At 38.1% G+C, this 22,543-nt stretch overlaps 1 protein-coding gene across 1 annotated transcript in view; it reads right to left on the bottom strand.

Annotated features, from left to right (window-relative positions):
• Positions 1-7,311, bottom strand: part of LOC147642353 (uncharacterized) — a 73,239-nt gene extending 65,928 nt beyond the window's left edge. Inside the window, exon 1 of the mRNA XM_086805596.1 lies at positions 7,005-7,311. Coding sequence (XP_086661722.1) covers positions 7,005-7,256 — 252 coding nt within the window. The 5' untranslated portion in view covers positions 7,257-7,311. The remainder of the gene's footprint in view (positions 1-7,004) is intronic.
• Between the last annotated feature and the right edge of the window lie 15,232 nt (positions 7,312-22,543).

The following is a 22,543-nucleotide window of genomic DNA, read 5'->3' on the forward strand; positions in this document are numbered from 1 at the left end:
CATTACATCTGGAATTCAGCAGATACCAAGAGTTGGCAATGTGCCTACGGCAGAATGTCTACCAGTTGGGATATTTTTAGAGAGAGAGTTTATGGAAGGACCCATCTCTTAGATTGGGACATGTGGCAAGAAACTGGACCAAAGTGAGACAAGTGGCCTGACACTTGTTAGAAAGTGGATCAAAGTGAGACAAGTGGCCTCATTCAGCTATTGTGTGGCTCTCCACTTGTCATTGTAGCCTTCTCTTGCCATTTTAGCTCATGGGAGGCCCAAATCTATAAATTCGAGTCCTCTCTCTTCATTAATAGAGGCTCTCTTGCTGCACACTAGCCTCTACCACCGTTACAGGCTGCCCTAATGATGGCTACTCTCTTTCTCTCTCTCTTGAAGGCTGCCCATGAAGAATACCGGCTGTTGGGGACTGTTTTGGAGGCTTCCATCGTGAAGAAATACTGAAGGCAAGGGTATTTAATCATTTATTATGATTTCTAGCCATTGTACTTGTTGTACCAACCTTTGTACTTGCTGTACCAGCCATTGTACTCAATGTACCAATCCTTGTACTTGTACTTGCTGTACCACCCATTGTACCGGCTGTACCAGCTTCTGTACTTGCTGTACCAACCACTATACCTGCTGTACTAGTCATTGTACATGCTGTACCAACATTTGTACTTGCTGTACCTGCTGTACCAGCCACCATACCGGCTGTACCAGCCACTATACTTGCTGTACCAACCACTGTACCGGCTGTACCAACCATCGTACCTGCTACACCGGCTGAATGGAGAGTTGTACTTGCTGTACCACCTCTATTGCATGAAGACCCGTGGTTTTTGGAGAAGAATCAGTACCCACACGGAGGTATATGGATTATGCTGTTGGCTCAGCATTTCTACAGCCTATGTTCCGGCTTGGTTGCCTCGTGTTGGGCTGTGTTATGGCATTTGTATATGGATAATCCGGCATCTCCTGTGGGGAGAGTAAGGCCCTCAAAGCTTGTACATGATATTATTCTCCTTGGGTAATAAAATACTCAAGGGGGGGGGGGTCAGCCCATTCCGGCCTCTATGCGTGTCACACGTGCAAGCTCCATTTTCAGCATTTGTGGATGTTTTATCGCTTTTATGTTTTATGCAAAGTGATGATGGATATGTGTTAAGGCTGTGGCTATGTTTAAATGTTTTAATATGCATTGATGGTATCAACAAGTGTGTCAAAGGCCCTAGTCCCCCAGGTTCCGCCACGAGTTACACTGGTATCAGAGCATAGGCTTTCTTGGAAGCGGAGGCTTCTTTCTATCAATAAGGAAGAGAAAAGATCTCAAGTGGGGACCACACTTACCATCATTGCTATTAAGCATGGCCAGCCACTTCATAGCCTATGAAGCAAGAGCATGAGCAATAGACAGCTTGATCTAAGGATTTATGAATTCACAAAATTTTATCTTGGAAGTGTGAAGTTGGCTTTATGTGCACACATTTAGCACTCTTTCCATATGGATATTGTGGATTATATTATCAAGCTTACAAGTAAGCTATATGGAGATATATCTCCGGATATCTTAAGGATATGGTGACGAGATATTTCTTTTGGCTTCATGACCAACCTGGCAAAGAAAAGCTAAGTATACTTTAAGTTTGCAAAGTTAGTGCTTTTGCTATTTACTATGAAGTATTTTTGATGTTCACTAAGCCTTGTATAGCCATGCAAGGAGAAAGGTGTTGTCTTTTGCCTTGAGATGGTTTCAGGGAAACATTGTTTATGGATCCCTTTATTGGGATGGATTATATCTATGAGATTTCTTTCTTGGACGAGATTTATATAGATATTGGGCTTCACAAGCAATTTCTATGGACGAATCTGTCCGAGTTTATAGAGAAGAAATCTTTGGATATCTCATGGATATGATGCTTTTTATGGATAAAGTCCACCTCTACTCCAAGGTGTGTGGTTAGCATGGAGTATGTGGAAAGAGTTGTGGTATACAAGGATTATGGCATACAGGTCTATGGATTCTTGGACTTCTTTGGATCTATCCTCAAGTTTATGGATTATTCTTTTTGGCTCCCTTTATTTGGGATGCATTGGACTTATGAAACTCATGGTTCACATACCCTGTGTAGTGTTCTCTTATCCTACGTGCTCTCTTGAAGATTGTTTCTACCATGTGTGGGTGGAACAATAGAGAGAGAAACATATTCCACACGTGTAGATCCCAAAATCTCTAGAGTAGGCACTTCAAATCAACCACTTTGTACAACAATCTATGCAAACCATTTATTAAAACATTGCACAACCAAACAATGTCACTGTCAGTGCTTCTATAAAGTGCTTGCCAAAAACCTTGCAGGGTCAATGTGCAAGGTCTAAAATGACTTTGGATGTCAAAAGTAACAAAGTATGCACTTTGGATTTTCTTCACTAAAGAGTTCTCCCCAATATATAATGATAGTGCCCCCTCCTACTATGCCTACTACTGCCAATGTCCTTAACTAGCAATTTTACTGGTAGAGATTTCCTTCTAAATCAAAGGGAAAGAGATGGATTACCTTTATTGTATCGCTTCTTTTATATGGAAGGGAACATGGGCACTTCAAAGGGTAGTGACAAGCACAACATACCCTGTGTAGTGTTCTCTTGTCCTACGTGCTCTCTTCAAGATTATTTCTACCATGTGTGGGTGGAACAATAGAGAGCACATGGAAGGGAACATGCGCACTTGAGAGGGTAGTGTGAGTTGGTGGCCGAAATGCCTATAAACTATGTGTAGCAGAAATGCTTATGGAACACCAGGCTATCTATGCCTGCGAGTGATTGTTTTATCTTGTTACTTGAGCCCACCTCTCATCCAAGGTGTGTGGTCAGAGTACCAACACGGAGTGCAAGTGGTAAAGTGGACATGATGCCTGGTTGGCACGGAACTTATATCTATGCCAAGGGTCATGTGGACCGATGCCTTATTGGCAGAGACTTATTTTGTCTCGCCCATTTACTTGGGACATGGATTATGATATCTGGACTTATGGGACTGATTTGTCTCGCCCATTTATTTTGGGACATGATATTGCTATTATGGAGACTTATTTAGTCTCACCCATTTCTTTGGCACATGGATTCTTCAGTTATATTGGATTTTTGAGACTGTCTTGTCTCGCCCAGTTGATGGGACATGATTATATCTTGAATATATGGCTTGAAGCTTAAAGTTGCGGACAACTTTTAAGAAGCTGGGAAGGATGTCACCAACCTCGACATTTACCAGTATGAAAGGGGTCTAGTGGACTCCAGGATGTCTAAATATTTGAAAAGTACAAGCTTTGGGAATGGGGGATTATTCTAGAATACAAAGGACCACACTCCTAAAATTTAGGAGAGTTGCTATTTTTGGCCCGACTCCGATGGAAATTCTATTCGCGTCATTACATCTGGAATTGAGCAGATACCAAGAGTTGGCAAAGTGCCTATGACAGAATGTCTACCAGTTGGGATATTTTTAGAGATAAAGTTTATGGAAGGACCCATCTCTTAGATTGGGACATGTGGCAAGAAACTGGACCAAAGTGAGACAAGTGGCCTGACACTTGTTAGAAAGTGGATCAAAGTGAGACAAGTGGCCTCACACTTGTCACTTCAGCTATTGTGTGGCTCTCCACTTGTCATTGTAGCCTTCTCTTGCCATTTTAGCTCATGGGAGGCCCAAATCTATAAATTCGAGTCCTCTCTCTTCATTAATAGAGGCTCTCTTGCTGCACACTAGCCTCTACCACCGTTACAGGCTGTCCTAGTGATGCCCACACCAGGGGTACACTGATTGATCGTGCGATTGAGCTTGGGTGGTCCAGACGCCCACGACCACGGAGGAGGGCATCCCAGCATAGACGGAGGTTGCAGCGGCAGATTCGGATTATTCTTGCGAGGCATGCGAGACACCCAGTCAGGGTGCTGACCACAGAGGATATTGAGGAGATCCGCCAGTGTCCGATGCGGCACATATTATGAGATGGAGGTACCTCCATAGTGTACCTTCCAGTTCCAGTTTCATTTTCTAGGTGCCAGTAGTATCATCTTTATTTTTCATTTTCTGGGTTTTTTTATCCAGACATTGTATCAGATCCACCATGATGTAACTTTTGGTCTCATAGGTCATTATGGCCTTTTGAAGACGTTAATATAACATTTCATTTCATTTCATTTCTCTCTCTCTCTCTCTAAGGCTACCCATGAAGAATACCGGCTGTTGGGGACTGTTTTGGAGGCTTCCATCGCGAAGAAATACTGAAGGCAAGGGTATTTAATCATTTATTATGATTTCTAGTCATTATACTTGTTGTACCAGCCTTTGTACCTACTGTACCAACCATTGTACTGGCTGTACCAATCCTTGTACTTGTTGTACTTGTTGTACCACCCATTGTACCGGCTGTACCAGCTTCTATACTTACTGTACCAGCCACTATACCTACTGTACTAGTCACTATACATGTTGTACCAACATTTATACTTGCTGTACCTATTGTACCTGCCATCGTACCGACTGTACCAGCCATTGTACCTGTTGTACCAACCACTGTACCGACTGTACCAACCATTGTACTTGCCGTACCGGCTTAATGGAGAGTTGTACTTGCTATACCAGCTCTATTGCATGAAGACCCGTGGTTTTTGGAGAAGAATCAATACCCACACGGAGGTATATGGATTATGTTGTTGGCTCGGCATTTCTACAGCCTATGTTCCGACTTGGTTGCCTCGTGTTGGGCTGTGTTATGGCATTTGTATATGGATAATCCGGCATCTCCCGTGGGGAGAGTAAGGCCCTCAAAGCTTGTACATGATATTATTCTCCTTGGGTAATAAAATACTCCAAGGCATTCCGGCCTCTATGAGTGTCACACGTGCAAGCTCCATTTTCAGCATTTGTGGATGTTTAGTTTTGGTCGCCCAAAACTTAATGAAGTGTGTACACACTCACTTATAAATTAGTGCTAACTCCTAAGGCTAGGATTACGACCAATACTTACCACCTATCACATGCCACATAACCATGTCAGCAGACAGTTTCACACGCACGATTCGCGGGCGGGCATCCCCTTACCCAGAACTGCACATTGATCAAGCAAGCATGAAAACAGCATGCAATTTCAATTACAAGCAAGCACATAAAGATGCTATGCAATGCAACATTGGTATGGACAATCCCTGTTCATGAGACTATACCAAAATAGACGTGCTCCAAGCAAGTACACGAGGTACTAGATCCAATGGAACACCAATCCACCAAGCATTTCCGGGCATGTACAAAGAGGCACAAGTCCCAACGGAAAGCCAAGTCCACAATATCACATGAGTGGCATCAATCCCCGACATATACAACTGCCATGGACACCAGTCCAATGTACATACATGATGAGAAAGCACCGGTGGACCAATTGGGTGGCCAAATGGTGACAATTGAGCAGTCCAGCAATCCAATACAACCTCGCTAGGTCAATGTCAATAAAATCGACATTGAGAAGATGAAAGATGACCGAAAGATTCCTCAGGAGGAGCAGCATCGTCCTCTTCGGAGAGTGACGTTGAGTCTACCAAGGAGGCTCCTGATGAGGATATCGAGGACGTTGAGGATTGAGTGCTCAAACTCCAGATTGAAGACTCTAGTCTTTGGACCTATCAAGCTCCTCTAGTTTACTGTTTGTCATACATGATTGCATCTATCAGCATACTTTACTTTGTGTATTTTAAACTTCAATTTACTTTTTTTGTACCAGCTCGGGATTCAGACTTTTTGTGCTCACTTTCAGTGCCATTATTGAGTAGTTGCCATTATTGATGATGGAAACCAGATCTTGATTCTTGATGTTGCCAGTTTATTTATGCCAATTGGTCAGTGACTCAGTTGGGTGTCCAATTGGTCAGTGACTCAGTTGGGTGTCCAATGGAAACTGGGTCACCCAGATTCTTTAGTTTTAGCTTGTAAACATGTTTTAATGTGTAAATGATGCATGTTTAATATTGTTTTGGAGGAAAGGCAACATATTTTTAACATATTATAAACTTGTATATAAATTTTGGGGACTATAACCCCTCTTTTTGTATGAAACGTTTTTGAAACATCTGGGAAATGAAAGAAACGTTTCTGAAACATTTATGAAACACATTTCATGAAACGCCTGGCAACTATGGACTATACCTGCCCTCATGTCACGGTCTCCCTACAAGTAGGCTGTGAAAGGAACCGTTGAGTTAAATTAATCCCTCACCCACGTAGGAAGCAATCAACTGCCTTTGAATACCATGTTGCTTGCCAAAATTGTCAAACTCTGTTGAGGTGTGCAAGCTTTGTAAACTCCTTCAATTACCCAAACTTTTGGCAGTCCCTAAACCAATGAGTCTAAATGAGTCTTCAGTAGAGTTGTATATCTCAAGTGGCCGAATCTTTTGTGCCACAACACTATAAATAGGAGTCTAGGCATTAGTCATTCGTTCATTGATCAGTCAGTCATCATTGAGTCATTGAGAGCTCAGGAGCAATGCCACCATTTAGTATCTCTATTCAGCATTGTATATACTTCATGTTAGTAAACTTTGTGATCGAATTAATTTGAGAAATTGGGCAAAATGTCCAAGACAGCTGTGAGAGTTTGCTTTGTGAACCAAGTCCACCTGCGGACAGCTGAAACCCGGGCCTCCTAGGGAATGTCACATGCATTAATCTTAGTTGCAAGTGCCCGCTTCTGTACACCACGACACTCCATGGATTGCTACAGGGTACACTTTGACCTTGGCCCTGAACAATGCAATACCTGCTTCCTTCTTTCAAGATGTGATCTGCTTCAGTAGTCAAGATGGGATCTCCCGTATACTGAGGCATATACAGGATGGGCTCGATGAGTGTTGGCCACTCGTAAGCCCTTACTGACATTTTTTGACAAGGTACTGGCCTTGGCATAAAAACCTTTAAAAAACTTTCCATATTGCGAAATTAGGGTTTAGCACAATACCTGTCGATTGACAGTGTCCAGGTAAGGGCAGTCACGGCGGACTTCTGTGTCTCTCCGGCTAATCCCTCGTGGCTTTGAGTCTTCGAGGCCTTCATTGTCGCCAATCTTGTCATACTCATCGTCTTCCACATCTCCATAGGCAAAACCAGGCAACGAGCCAGCCAGATTATGGTCCCTTCCTACGTACCCATTGACATCCCCGGTCTGAGCTGCATCATGATCATCCGCGTCTTCCTCCCTTGCCCTCTTCATAGTTTTAAGTGCTGAACATGTTTTCCTCTCCTCGGTGTTCAATTATTGTAGTCCTTAGTCCTTATTAATTAAAGTCGGTGAGACTATAATATATTCCAACCAAAAAATTAGAACTCCCCACATTTTAGGACAAAAATGGAAGTTACTCTATTTCATACCGGTTCCGACAGTTACTTAGTTACTTAGGACCAGTGCTCGATAAAAACGACAATTACTCTATTTCATATCAATTGAGAAACTCAAAAACCAGCATTTCATCAGAGCTCCCTTTATTTGATACGAAAAGGAATCAAGGGATAATCTTGATTTCAAGGGTGGACCTTAAAAACAGCTTTAATATAAAGCTCAATTTAAAAAATTCCCTTGATTATAAAGGCTAAGCTATATATATATATATATATATATATATATATATATATATATATATATATATATATATATATATATATATGAAGGTAGATATATCAATATGAATATAAAATAATATGATAGTTGATAATTGTATTTAATTAAAATTATTATTTTGAAATTTTGATATTTTATTTAATTTTACTTTAAAACATGCAAAAATAATTTCTCGAATCAGCCTTGGGCCCTTATCCCTTATCTCCAAAGTGGATTCTGATTCTCTCTCAACCAACCGACCGACTCCACCAGGAACCAGCCCAAAGCTCTACCTTAAGAGACAAGTAAGTCGTAACTACTACGTCAAGAACATCCGTGTCTTGAGAGACAAGTAATTACAGCCTTTTCACCAATTCTCATTGTACTCGTTCTGAATTTGTTTCTGCAACTCTACATCGTGCAGCTTCTTCAATTCTTGTGTAACCTTGTCTTCAGTTTTGCCCTTCTCACCTTTGCCCTTGATTTGGTGTTGGTGGTGGGGGGGTGGCCTTGGTGTCAACCTCTTTTTCTTCCAACTCCAATTGTTTGGTGTCGACCTCTTTTTCTTCCAACTCCAACTGTTTGGTTATGAGGGTGTTTACCTGCTCAATGAACGCATTGCGCTCCTTCTCCGACTACTTATTTGCCACTTTAAGGTCTTGTTCTAGTATTTCATAAGCAACTACTTTGTTCTGTACCATTTCTAGCTATTAGAACTTGGTGTAGATTGTATTTTATCATTCATAGTTGGTCTGCATGAATTTTTCTATGGCACCGTGATGGTTGGCCAAGGAGATCCTTCACTCTTTGGGCTACTCCTCCATAGGCTTTTTAGAAGTTTGGATTGCTTCTTTAGCTTTTTATTGCTGCCAACTATGCTTTCACCATTTGCGGCGAAGATTCGTCTTTTCTTAATAAGCAATGTTATTTTCATTGGAGATTTTGGCGGAGTCAAACGTGTTTCCTTCGTCCCAAAATTACACTTAGCCAGCTGATGTTGTTTTGTTGCTCGTACTTGTAAGCCATGTAAGAAATGTATCATATGAGAAATGATTTTGTACACATATGGGCTGATTTTGTAGTCCAAGACAGCACTAAGCTAGTATGCTATGACATTGATGGTACCATCTCCTAAGCAATGTTATTTTCATTGGAGATTTTGGCAGAGTTTTTTCCATTTTAAAGAATTCATGAAATATTTTGCCAAAATGATATTGAAGATTTATCTTTTGAGAAAAACCTTATAAAGTGAGAGAGAGAGAGAGAGAGAGAGAGAGAGAGAGAGAGAGAGAGAGAGAGAGAAAATTAATTATGAAATCTATCTTTTTTTCAAGATTCAATAATGTCTCAATAAACCCTTTTTGCTATGCCACATTTTACCCAACAAGTTCCACCCTGGAAAAAAGGAAGAAAAAGGCTTCCTTGCAAAGATGTGTCATCAGAACAAGAGGTTATAAGAATGGATGGTGACAAGAATGATCCTAAGAAGGAAGAAAAAGAACTTTATAGAAGGCATGAAATGAGGGTTAGACAATAATATTTAAGTGGGCCTATTTTGGTTATAGTACTGTAAAAATGTTTTGTACGTATTGCAAAAAGGATAAGTGGGCCTATTTTGGTTATAGTACTGTTTTGTACGTATTGCAAAAAGGATAAGTGGGCCTATTTTGATCATAGTACTACAAAGATGTTTTGTACATATTGTAAAAAGGATAAGTGGGCCTATTTTTATCATAGTACTGCAAAGATGTTTTATATGCATTGCAAAAAGGATAAACGGGCCTATTTTGATCATAAGATCCTACCACAGTATTTCTGGGATTACTTAAATTACAAGAGGGCACTTCTCAACACTTACACAAATGCTTTCTTCACTTTTTATCACAGTTTCACCTTGATCTCTATAAGATGGTATGCCTAGGCACTAATGGCGCATCTTCTATGGTTGGTTATGTAAATGGTTTACCTGCTCGCTTTAAACGTCAAAATCCATTTATGACATTCAAACATTGTGTTGCTCAGAAAACTAGCTTGTGTCTTGCCAATGCTGTAAAGAACTCGGCTTATTCACATAACATTGGTAAGTTATCAATGAAATGTTGCTATTTTTAGTAAAAGTGCATTAAAAATGCTTTATTGGAAAGTTTAGAGGCCGAATTAGGTTGTTCGATCATACACATATGAGTCGCATACACAAAGTGAAGTGGTTAAGCAGATCAACAAAAATTCACAAATTATGTGAGTCATTTGAACACTTACTTGTGTTCTCCATAACATCGTCTCTTTTCTTATTCATTATTCAAGTAATTTTCTCTCTTCTTAACATGGTCTTGTAAACGTTTAGTATATGTTACCCTCTAGGAGAGAGTGAATTCTCAAGTCCTATTAATTTGCAAGGATGTAGCTCTTATCATGCATGTGCTAAATAAGGCCTCATAATGTTATTTTTGTTGCAATCAATTAATTGGTTCTTTATTTAAACTTTGATTAAGGTTAATTGAACCAATGATTTCCTTATTCGTGTGAAGGTTAAGGCCTTTTGCAATAAAGGTGGCGTGCATGTCTTTCATGTATTTCTTGTACGTGCTCCTCCTTTTGTGTAAGATTCTACACCCTTCATTGTTTGCATCTCTTGGTTCTTTCATCTTTTGCACTCTTAATGCAATTCTTTAGGGACCCCATATTTTTCTCCTTTGTTTCAAGTATATGTCTAGCTTCCCATTATTCCCCCATGCTCATTATTCTATTCACGAGGTGATATGATCTTCGCGTCCCTTATTTTTGCATCCTCTCGATTTCCTTTAGTTACAGGGTTTCCAAGCTATTTTCTATATGCAAAATATCACTAATAGGCATGCTCAATGTGCTCGTTCATATGCGAGTTGTGATATTTCTCCTTCTATGTCCCTATTCTGCAAATTCATTGGAAAATTTATCTCAAAATGGCCATGCACACAATACTCGTCCTTGTCTTCCTATCGTTATGGTTGCAAATGCTCCTTGAGAATAGTGACCCCTTTAAAGCATGATGCTAGTCTTGAGAACATGGCATTAAAAAGAGGGCAAGATCATCAAGTAAGTGTTCCTACTAGGACTTCGTCTTTTTAAACCAATTTCCAAGCTTGATTGAAAAAAATAATAATAGATGTTCTTCTTTGTGTATCGAAGTGTGAAACATACATTAGAAGCTTCCAAGGCTTGTGTTAATCCATGTAAGAAGAAAGAGAGTTCAAATCAATCTGTTGTATTTCTTCCTCTCTCAAAACCATTCTTGGCTCCCCGTCCTTTTGGGAGACCATAGAAGATTTCATAAAGGCTTGAACATCTTGTACTTTTTTCAAATGTGGTATTTTCATGGGCAAGAAGTGAAATGTTGCCACTCTTTATACATTCTGTGCCTATGGCATGTAGTTTGGAGTATTTGTACTTCTTGTTATATTTTGTGCCTAAGGTTATATACTTCTAATTCACTAATGCCTTGTCTTTGTTTGGTTAAAAGTCAAGGCATCAACCGTGACATTAAATATGAAACAAAATTTTAACTAAATATGTATATGAAATAAAATAATTTATGTTACTCCCATTGCTGTAAGATTAAGTTCTACATTGAAATTTTAAGAAGGGAAGTTAGATCTTTTAGGGGTTTTGGGCATTTTTAAGTATGAAAATGTTTTAAATGTTCGTACACAATGAAGCGAGCATGGCTAAACTGCATGCATGTTCTCTCTGAAGTCCACATGGAACCAAGGGGTGATCTCTCTCTCTCTCTCTCTCTCTCTCTCTCTCTCTCTCTCTCTCTCTCTCTCTCTCTCTCTCTCTCTCTCTCTCTCTCGAAAAAGGAAGTAGAGCTAGAGAAGACGGTAACATGGGGAATGAGAAATTCCCAGAAATGGCAATGCCATCATTCATGAGTTTTAGACTCCTAAATTGATAGTCTCTCCTTCTTTGGATGTGGATGTATGATTGATGTTACTTTTCTTTTTCTTTTTCTTTTTCTTTTTGTAAGCCTTATGGATCCCTAACACACTCTAAGTCATTAACTGATGTAATGACTCTCAGTCCTTAAACGATGTACTATGATTGCATCATTTAAGGATTCTCAGTCCTAAGTGATGTAATGTGATTACATTGTCACATAGGTTAGCCTCCCGATGACGTTAACATCAACATCATTGTGTGTGTGTGTGTGTGTGTGTGTGTGTGTGTGTGTGTGTGAGAGAGAGAGAGAGAGAGAGAGAGAGAGAGAGAGAGGGGGAGGGGAGAGGGGGAGGAGAGAGGGGGGCTCAGTGCATCATAGGGAAGGGGTAAAGTCCCCCTCCTACAAGAAAAAATGTCTCTTATATGCTATAGCTAGATTTATGGTGGGCTCACACATAGGAGAAGGATCCATTTGAAAAAGAAACATGTTAGAATAATCCAAAGCCTAACTTTGGTGATTGAGTCTTCAACATGCCAAAATGCCATGTATAGAGTGTTTATCTCTACTATTGTAGGATCATTTTCATATCACCTTATTGAGCATAATGCTTTCATTGATAGTGCATACCTTCACACTCCTTGCATCATAAAAACCAAATAGATATATGCCTTCAAACAACAGCATAAAAAAGGACCAACATACAAACTCTAATAACATGAATCACTTGAATAGAGTTAATGTGCAAAGAAACATGATAATTTATATGACAACGATGTGTCAATAGCTAGATACATAGCATACATATAAAGGCCAACAAGATAAGATACACACAATAGTATACATATATGTAGTATAGGAACATACATCAAACCAAGTAAGGTTCACACATGATAATTCTATATGACAATGATGTGTCCACATGAAGATACATAGCATATGTGTAAAGACCAAACAAGGTAAAATACACACACTAGTATGCATACATGTAGTATAGGAACATGCATCAAATCAAGCAAGATTCACACATGATATACAAAACTGAGATTAGAAGGAGAAACCAAGTAAGGTGGCAATATACACATAGAAGTATAATAGCAAGAAACTAAAGAGATGGATAGAGAATAGATGGAGAAACCAAGTAAGATACATACATAGTACATATAGAAAGATCAAGCCAAATATACAGAGATGAGATAATGTAAGTAGACATACATGGACAATGTACATGCATAATATACATGTCAATGCATAGTAAACATGGCAACGTATATGGCAACAATGCACACTTAGTAAGAAACTAAAAAGATTGTCAGTGCATAGTATGTACTACAACATATGTGGCAATGATGCATAATCTAGTAAGAACCTAAATAGGTTGAGCAAAGTCTACTCGCCGAGAAAATATTTAGCCTCCTTCATTGGGTGATTCTTTTTACTTTTTTCTTCGTTCATTAAATATAGCAGACATCTCTAAGAGAATCCGTGCAAAGTAACATATTGACCATCTCAATTATTGATGAAGTTAATCATTTTGGTTGCAAAAAAAAAAAAAAACACTTATGTGCATGTGGGGAAAAAAAAAGATTGAACACAAGGTAAGGCAAGGAGGTGGCACGTCTCCCCTTAAAGTTACAATAATAGAGGCAACTTGCCATTCCCCTAATTAAATAAGTGCTTTAAGTGCTGAAAGTGTGGGATAAGAACTTTAAGTGTTGAAAGTGGAGGATACACACTTTTGGTGTTAAAAGTGGAGGATGCGCACTTTCGGTGCTAAAAGTGAAGGATGAACACTTTCAGTGTTGAAAGTGGACAATGTACTTACATTTTGAGCACTCGCTTCAAAAGTGGACAATAGAGTATGTGACAATGTGAGCTTTTGCTTCAAATTTATTATCAAGCATTCCCATTGGTGATTCTCGCTGAGGATTCTCCCTACCCAATGTAACAGCCTAGTGTAGCAAGATCTATTATTGGAATGAGGCACCAACTGTTCAGATAGAAATTTCGGCCTAATGGACCATTATTGCGATAAGGGTTGAATGTTACGATTTGAGTGAATTATTATGTGATGATGAGTTTTATATAAGGGATCTTTATCCCAGGATTCTTTTGGGAACCCCAGAATCAGTTGGATCTTAAGGAAAAGAGTTCTCCTCTAATTTTGCGAGATGAGGACATCTCACGTTTTTTAAGTGGGATAGGATGTAAGATTCCTCCCTCTGGCTTTTGAGGTGTACAGGTGTAAGAACCTCCCCTTCTGTTTTGGCCTAGAGAGAGAAAATATCTAGAGAGAGATAATTCAAAATTGAGATATTTTTGGATATAAAAATCCTTCTAGTGTCTAAAATGGTTTTCCCTGGAACAGATATTCAAAAAGCAATTTTCAATGTGCAATTGGAATAAATTAAAATCAGGTAAAAAGGACCTTAGCCTAAGGGTCCAGATTTTTTAAAATTTTTGAATTAAGGTTCCTATGGACCAATTAGATTAATCCAAATGTAGGGAGCAGATAAATGGAAGAATAAAAGAAAATCCCCCAAAAACGAGTAAATGCTCACATAAGATATAGAGTTGACTAAGGACAAGGTTATTAGTTAAAAAAGAAGATATATTTAAAAGAAATGATGCATTTTTGACACCTTAGTGTGGGGAATTCCCCTCATGAAGGAGGCACCTATTTCACATGTGTGGTAGAGTTTTAAACTCACAAATAATGAGATATTTTCATCTCTCCTCTCTTCTGCTTCAACTAGATCCAAAAAGTAAGCTAAACTGACCTAAAAATGGTGAAAAATTGACCAAACTGATTTAGAAAAATTTTAGAATCAGTTTGCTTGGTTAGAGGCTCACGTTTTCCTATAAATAAAGCCTCCCCCTTTGTAAATGGTTAATAGTGTTTTATGCAGTGTTACTCTACTCCTCCCCAGAGCCAAAAACAGTGAATTCATTGATAATTCATTTGTTTTTGACCATTTCCTCTTCAAAAGAATTGGTGGCCACTCTTGTTGCAAACAAGAGTAGATCCCTCAAACCATCAAGCCAAAGGAAAGCTCACAAAACTCCTAGTAAGTTAGAAATTCTACTTTTTCTTATTCTATTTTATGGTTTTCTGGTTTTTGCTTTCTTTAAAATGAAAATGGATGTTATGCCTTGTTGGAAAGGCTTTCCCCCTTCTCTTCATTATTGAATTCAGCCTTTCTTTATCCTAGATGTGTAATCAAATTGATGGAATTAAACTTTTCATATTGTTTACTCTTAATAAAAAGAAAATTGATTAGATTAGAATGATTTAAATCGTCTTGGATAATTTCTAGTAAATTTTAGAGTGAAAAATTTAAAAAATGGTCAGCCATACAAAGGAGGTTATGGAAAAATTTTCTTAAATTTGGTGAAGTAAGTTTTATCTTTTTATTATTCAAAAAGAGTAATCCCCACCGCTTGTGTATTCTAAAAGTGTTATTTTTATTCTATGCATAGAAAAATGCATATTAGAAATATTTTTATTATAAAAGTGTTATTTTCATTAGAATTAATTTCTATGCATAGAAAGATGCATATTGGAAATATTTTGATTATAAAAGTGTTACTTTCATCAAAATTAATTTTTATGCATAAATAGATGCATAAAAGAATTTTTTTATTATAAAAGTGTTACTTTCATTAAAATTGAATTTATGCATAAAAGAATTTTTTTAATTATAAAAGCGTTACTTTCATCAAATTAGTTATTCTCATCAATTTTGATTTTATGCATAGAAGGATGCATAAAGAAATTTATTTTTATTTCAAAAGAGTTACTCTCACCAATTTTAATTTTATGCATAGAAAGATGCATAAAGAAATTTATTTTTATTTCAAAAGAGTTACTCTCATCAATTTTGATTTTATGCATAGAAAGATGCATAAAGAAATTTATTTTTATTTCAAAAGAGTTATTCTCTTCAATTTTGATTTTATGCATAGAAAGATGCATAAAGAAATTTATTTTTATTTCGAAGGTGTTATTCTCCTTAAAATTGAATTTATGCATAAATAGATGCATAAACGGATTTTTACAAAAGTGTTATTTTCCACTGAAGTTATTCTTATGCATAAATAGATGCGTAAAGAATCTTTATATCAAAAATAAGAATTCTCTTACATTCTATAAATAGATGTGATAAGATGTGATATGAATCAGATAGATAAGAATGAATAGAGAATGGATGTGATGAGAATAGAAGTGATGAGAATGAGAGGTAAATAGATGTGATGAGATGTGATGTGAATCAGATAAATGTGAAAGAATAGATGAGATGTGATGTCATTGAATTAGGATGTAAATGAATGATATAAGATGTGAATGAATGATAAGGGATGTGAATGGATGTGATGTGATGTGAATCAGATAAATGTGAATGAATAGATGAGATGTGATGTCATGTGAATTAGGATGTAAATAAATGATATAGGATGTGAATGAATGTGTTAGCATGTGAATCGGGATGTGAATGAATGCTATAGGATGTGAATGAATGTGATAGCATGTGAATCGGGATGTGAATGAATGACAAGGGATGTGAATGGATGTGATGTCATGTGAATCAGGATGTAAATGAATGATATAGAATGTGAATGAACGTGTTAGCATGTGAATCGGGATGTGAATAAATGTGTTAGCATGTGAATCGGGATGTGAATGAATGATATAGGATGTGAATGAATGTGATAGCATGTGAATTGGGATGTGAATGAATGATAAGGGATGTGAATGGATGTGATGTGATGTGAATCGGGATGTGAATGAACGCTAAGGGACGTGAATGAACGTGTTAGCATGAGAATCGGGATGTGAATGAATGAGATGTGATGTGAAATAGATGTGATAAGATGCGATGTAAATTGGATAGATGTTAATGTATGTGAAGTGATAAGATGTATGGGTAGATGTAAGTGGATGAGATCTGATGAGGATAAATGAGGAAATAAGTGATGAGATAGAAAAAGATGTGATTAGATGAGAATGGGAATACTTATGAAACGAATGTGGATTGATGTGGGTTGATGTGTGGATAATGTGGATTGATGTGGATGGATGTATGGATGATGTGGATTGATGTGTGGGTAATGTGGATTGACGTGAATGGATGTGTGAATGATGTGAATTGATGTGTGGATAATGTGGATTGATGTGGATGGATGTATGGATGATGTGGATTGATGTGGATGGATATATGGATGATGTGGATAGATGTATGGATGATGTGGATTGATGTGTGGATAATGTGGATTGATGTGGAGGGATGGATGTATGGATGATGTGGATTGACGTGTGGATTGATGTGGATGGATGTATGAAATATGTGGATGGATGTGTGGATAATGTGGATTGATGTGGATGGATGTATGGATGATGTGGATTGATGTGGATGGATGTATGGATGATGTGGGTTGATGTGTGGATAATGTGGATTGACGTGAATGGAATGATGTGGATTGATGTGTGGATAATGTGGATTGATGTGGATGGATGTATGGATGATGTGGATTGATGTGGATGATATGGATAGATGTATGGATGATGTGGATTGATGTGTGGATGATGCGATTGGATGTGATTGGATGTGGGAATGATGTGATGTGATAGGGATCGATGAAGAAAAAAAATTATGAGAAGATGAGAAAAGATGGGGACTAATGTGAAAGGATGTGGTGATGAGAAAAGATGGAAATATTGTTGGAACTGTATTTGTATATGAAATCTATTTTTAAATGACTGTTTTATGTCAAGAATGCTGTGGAAGCATTTTGACCGTCTTGTGAATGAGGTCGTGGAGACCTATATGTTAAAGCTGTAACTGCTGACGGAGAGTCAACGGAGGACGTCTCACGTAGCAAGATCCTCGGCCGAGGTCTTGACCAGCCTCGGTTTGATTTAAATGGTGAGCTTCCGGTACAGTGAATGAGGGACCAAGGAAGCGGCCTATGAGTGAAGCGCTAGGTGACCTGCCGAAGGATCCCAGAGGGTGCTGACCATATGGTGCTTGGGCTCTGGGTCACCGAAGATACCCACACGTACGTCGGGGAAGATATTGGAACAAGGAGTAAGAGTTGTTTTTTTAATTCGGGCATGGATTTGGTTGATTGACCTTGCTGGTCCTCAATGGATGAGTCCATGGCTCTTTTATATGGATTTGTTGGTTGATCTTGCTGATCTTCAACGGAGACTCCATTTTTGTTAAAGTGAATACTTGTCGGTTATTATGAGCTAGGAACTATCGAAAAGGCCCCTGAGTGGACAGGGGGTGAGCGTTCTGGTTGCCAATGATGCCATAGATACACCGATGAAGGAATGTTTGGAAATAAGGATTCAACTGGATAATTAGAGGATTATGATCAGTGACACTATGGTTTCATTAAATGATTGTTTTAAAGACTGTTGAATCTGTGAAAAAGGCAGTTTCATATTAGGTGTGTAAGTGGTGTGACTAGTTTTAAGTTTGCATGAATATCCGGCTAGAAGGGCCCGGGAACTCTTTTCCTTGGTACCCAGGACAACCTAACCAAATTCTTAATTGGATCCCATCACTACAGTGGTTGGACGGTTTGCTAACCCATGGGACTGGATGGGGTAGGCTGGACTAATGGATCCCTCAATTGAGACTCAATTCTATTCTGGTTTAATAGATGAAGTAAATCCTGGACAAAAATTGTTCTATGGAAAAGAATCAACGGCTGTGCCTCTCAATGAGGAAAAAAGCGTTGGTCTCTATGATCCAAGTACAACCTTTTCTCTGATCTGACTATGGGACTTACGGGTTCGTCGACCAGATCAGTTCAGTTAGTTAAGGCTACGTCAGAGAAAAGTTATCCTGGAGGAATCGCCCGTGCTTTTTGGGCAAGGGAAGTTTTTTCGGGTTCGATTTTGGAAGAACCGATGGATTAGTCTCTTGTCCGGATATCCGTGGGTGAGGCCCCGAGTGCGGGACCCTGCCTTGCGCAAGAAGTGCTACTTCCGCTGCTCTAGCAACCTTGAAGTCGTTACGTGGTGGGGATAGGGACCTCACAGCTGCCGCTGGTATCATAGCAAATTGGCTAATGAGGATCAACTGAGAAGCCAAAAATGTCAAAAATTTATGAAGAAGCAGCAAAAGGTTGTAATTGTGTGATAAAATTCATACAATTTGATATTCAAATTGAAATTCGTAAATTGGTAATTGGTTCTTCAGATGGAAGTACCGCAATTTTATGGAATCCCTGACTTGCTTGAGGCCTAGACATGATGGTATTTACCTTATAGTTCCAAGGACCATGACTACCCGTATATACCGAGGGTATAACTGCAGCTCTTTATTGGCAGTATATACAAGTAAATCTAAGACTTGAAATTATAAGTATTAATACTATCCAGACGATGAATTCGAATGTGGTTGATATGATTTTAAATTCTGGTTGAGAACTGATGAGTTGATTTGGATTCTGATTGAAAAATGAAGATTCCTGAATTTTGATTGAAATGTAATAAACTAAGCAAAACCACAATGAGAACGAATGGGATGAGTCCCTGTGATGATGTTCGTAGCTGGAATGACGTTAATGACTTCAGCACATCACTATGAGATTAGTGGATTGTGCTGTGGCAGATTGCTGTTGTTAACACCTGGGATGTCAAATTAAAAATCTGTATAATTGAAAATTTCCATGAAGGACTGTTCAGATAGAAATTCCGATCTAATGGACCATTATTGTGATAAGGATTGAATGTTACGATTTGAGTGAATTATTATTTGATGATGAGTTTTATATAAGGGATCTTTATCCCAGGATTCTTTTGGGTTCACCGGACTATAAGGAACCCCGGAATCAGTTGGATCTTAAGGAAAAGAGTCTAATTTTGCGAGGTGAGGCTTGGTTAGAGGCTCACTTTTTCCTATAAATGAAGCCTCCCCCTTTGTAAATGGTTAATAGTGTTTTATGCAGTGTTACTCTACTCCTCCCCAGAGCCAAAAACAGTGAATTCATTGATAATTCATTTGTTTTTGACCATTTCCTCTTCAAAAGAATTGGTGGCCACTCTTGTTGCAAACAAGAGTACATCCCTCAAACCATCAAGCCAAAGGAAAGCTCACAAAACTCCTAGTAAGTTAGAAATTCTACTTTTTCTTATTCTATTTTATGGTTTTATGGTTTTTGCTTTCTTTAAAATGAAAATGGATGTTATGCCTTTCTGGAAAGGCTTTCCCCCTTCTCTTCATTATTGAATTCAGCCTTTCTTTATCCTAGATGTGTAATCAAATTGATGGAATTAAACTTTTCATATTGTTGTTTACTCTTAATAAAGTGGAAATTGATTAGATTAGAATGATTTAAATCATCTTGGATAATTTCTAATAAATTTTAGAGTGAAAAACTTGAAAAACGGTCAGCCATACAAAGGAGGTTATGGCAAAATTTTCTTAAATTTGGTGAAGTAAGTTTTATCTTTTTATTATTCAAAAAGAGTAATCCCCACCGCTTGTGTATTCTAAAAGTGTTATTTTTATTCTATGCATAAAAAAATACATATTAGAAATATTTTTATTATAAAAGTGTTATTTTCATTAGAAGTAATTTCTATGCATGGAAAGATGCATATTGGGAATATTTTGATTATAAAAGTGTTACTTTCATCAAAATTGATTTTTATGCATAAATAGATGCATAAAAGAATTTTTTTTAATTATAAAAGTGTTACTTTCATTAAAATTGAATTTATGCATAAAAGAAATTTTTTTAATTATAAAAGCGTTACTTTCATCAAATTAGTTATTCTCATCAATTTTGATTTTATGCATAGAAGGATGCATAAAGAAATTTATTTTTATTTCAAAAGAGTTACTCTCACCAATTTTGATTTTATGCATAGAAAGATGCATAAAGAAATTTATTTTTATTTCAAAAGAGTTACTCTCACCAATTTTGATTTTATGCATAGAAAGATGCATAAAGAAATTTATTTTTATTTCAAAAGAGTTATTCTCATCAATTTCCAATTGCCAATTAAATGAGGTAGAACAAAACTATACCACAAGGGAATGAGAAGGGTTAGCCATGGTCTATACGGTTAAAACGTTTCACCATTATCTTTTGGCAACCAAGTTCATTTTCTTTGCGGACCAGGATGTGGATGTGGATGTATGGATGTATGAATGTGGATATGGATGTGGATGTATGAATGTGGATGTGAAAATGGATGTATGGATGTAGATATGGATGTGGATGTACGAATGTGGATGTGTATGTGGAAATAATGAATGCGAATATGTATGTGAATGGATATGACGTCGATATGAGCGAATGGATGAGATGAGATGTCATGTGAATCAGAATGTGCATGAATGATATAAGATGTGAATGAATGAGATGTAATGAGAAATGGATGGGATGAGACGTAATGTAATTTAAGAAAGATAGAAATGGATGTTATGTGAAGTGAATGAATCTGATGTGATGGGATGGAAAATGATGTATCTGGTTAAGAATGGATACGCATATGGTTTGGATTTGGTTTAAGTAATATGGATTGATGTGGAACAATCTGGAAAGAAGAGAGTTCATTATAGAAACTGTATTTGTGAACTCTTTGTAAATGACTGTTTTATGTCAAGAATGCTGGGGAAGCATTTTGACTGTCTTGAGAATGTGGTCGTGGAGACCTACCTGATAAAGTTGCAACAGCTGACGGAGAGTCATCGGAGGACATCTCGCGTAGCAAGGTCGGCCGAGGTCTTAACCAGCCTCGGTTCGATTTAAATGGTGAGCTTCGGGTACAGTGGATGAGGGACCAAGGAAGCGGCCTATGAGTGAAGCGCTAGGTGATGTGCGAAGGATCCTAGAGGGTGCTGACCATACAGTGCTCGGGCTCTGGGTCGTCGAAGATACCCACACGTGTGTCGTGGAAGATATTGGAACAAGGAGTAAGAGTTGTTTTCTGAAACCGAGTATGGATCTAGTTGATTGACCTTGCTGGTCCTCAACTGATGAATCCATAGCTCTCTTATATGGATCTGTTGGTTGATCTTGCTAATCTTCAACAAGGATTCCATCTTGATTTTTATAAGTGAATATTTGCCGGGTACTATGAGCTAGGAACTATCGAAAAGGCCCCTGAGTGAACAGGTGGTGAGCGTTCTGGTTGCCAATGATGTCATAGATACTCCGATGAAGGAATGATTGGAAATTAAGATTCAAGCAGATACTTGGAAGTTTATGATCAGTAACACTATGATTTCATTAAATGACTGATTTAAATACATTTAAATATGGGAAAAAGGCAATTTCATATTGGGTGTGTAAGTGGTGTGACTGGAGTTAAATTTGCTTGAAAATCCAGCTAGGGAGCCTGAGAACTCTTTTCCCTGCTGGTACTCGGGACAAAACCTAACCAAATTCTAAATTGGATCCCATCACTACAGTGGTTGGGTGGTTGGCTAACCCATGGGAGCTGGACTGATGGATCCGTAAAATGAGACTCGATTTCTATTGTAATACGCTAGATGAAGTAAATCCCGGATAGTAATTGCTGGGGGGTAATCCCGCAAGCAGATCGGCTTCATTCTCCCAGGTGGCATCTTCAAAAGGATAGAACTTCCATTTTACCAATAATTCTCTGAGAATTCTATTACTGAGAATCTTTTCTCGAACATCAAGAATTTCTTCAGGTTGGAGTTCCATTTGCCCTTGGGTTGAAGAGGTTAGGATTTCATCATCAAGCACATGATTTGGACTTGGCACATATTTCTTTAGAAGGCTTACATGAAATACATTATGAACTTTGAGATGAGGAGGTAGAAGAAGCTCGTAGACTAAGTCACCTACTTTCTTTGTAATCAGATATGGCCCACAATATCTGGGGGATAACTTCTTGTACTTCCCAAGAGATAGAGAACTTCTTTTGGGCCGTACTCTAATGAAGACCATATTTGCTTCTTCAAACTTTCTATCTATCCTCTTCTTATTTGCATAC

The sequence above is a fragment of the Cibotium barometz genome, chromosome 1, assembly GCF_041138505.1.
Source record: "Cibotium barometz isolate CiBa-2024 chromosome 1, ASM4113850v1, whole genome shotgun sequence".
NCBI lineage: Eukaryota > Viridiplantae > Streptophyta > Polypodiopsida > Cyatheales > Cibotiaceae > Cibotium > Cibotium barometz.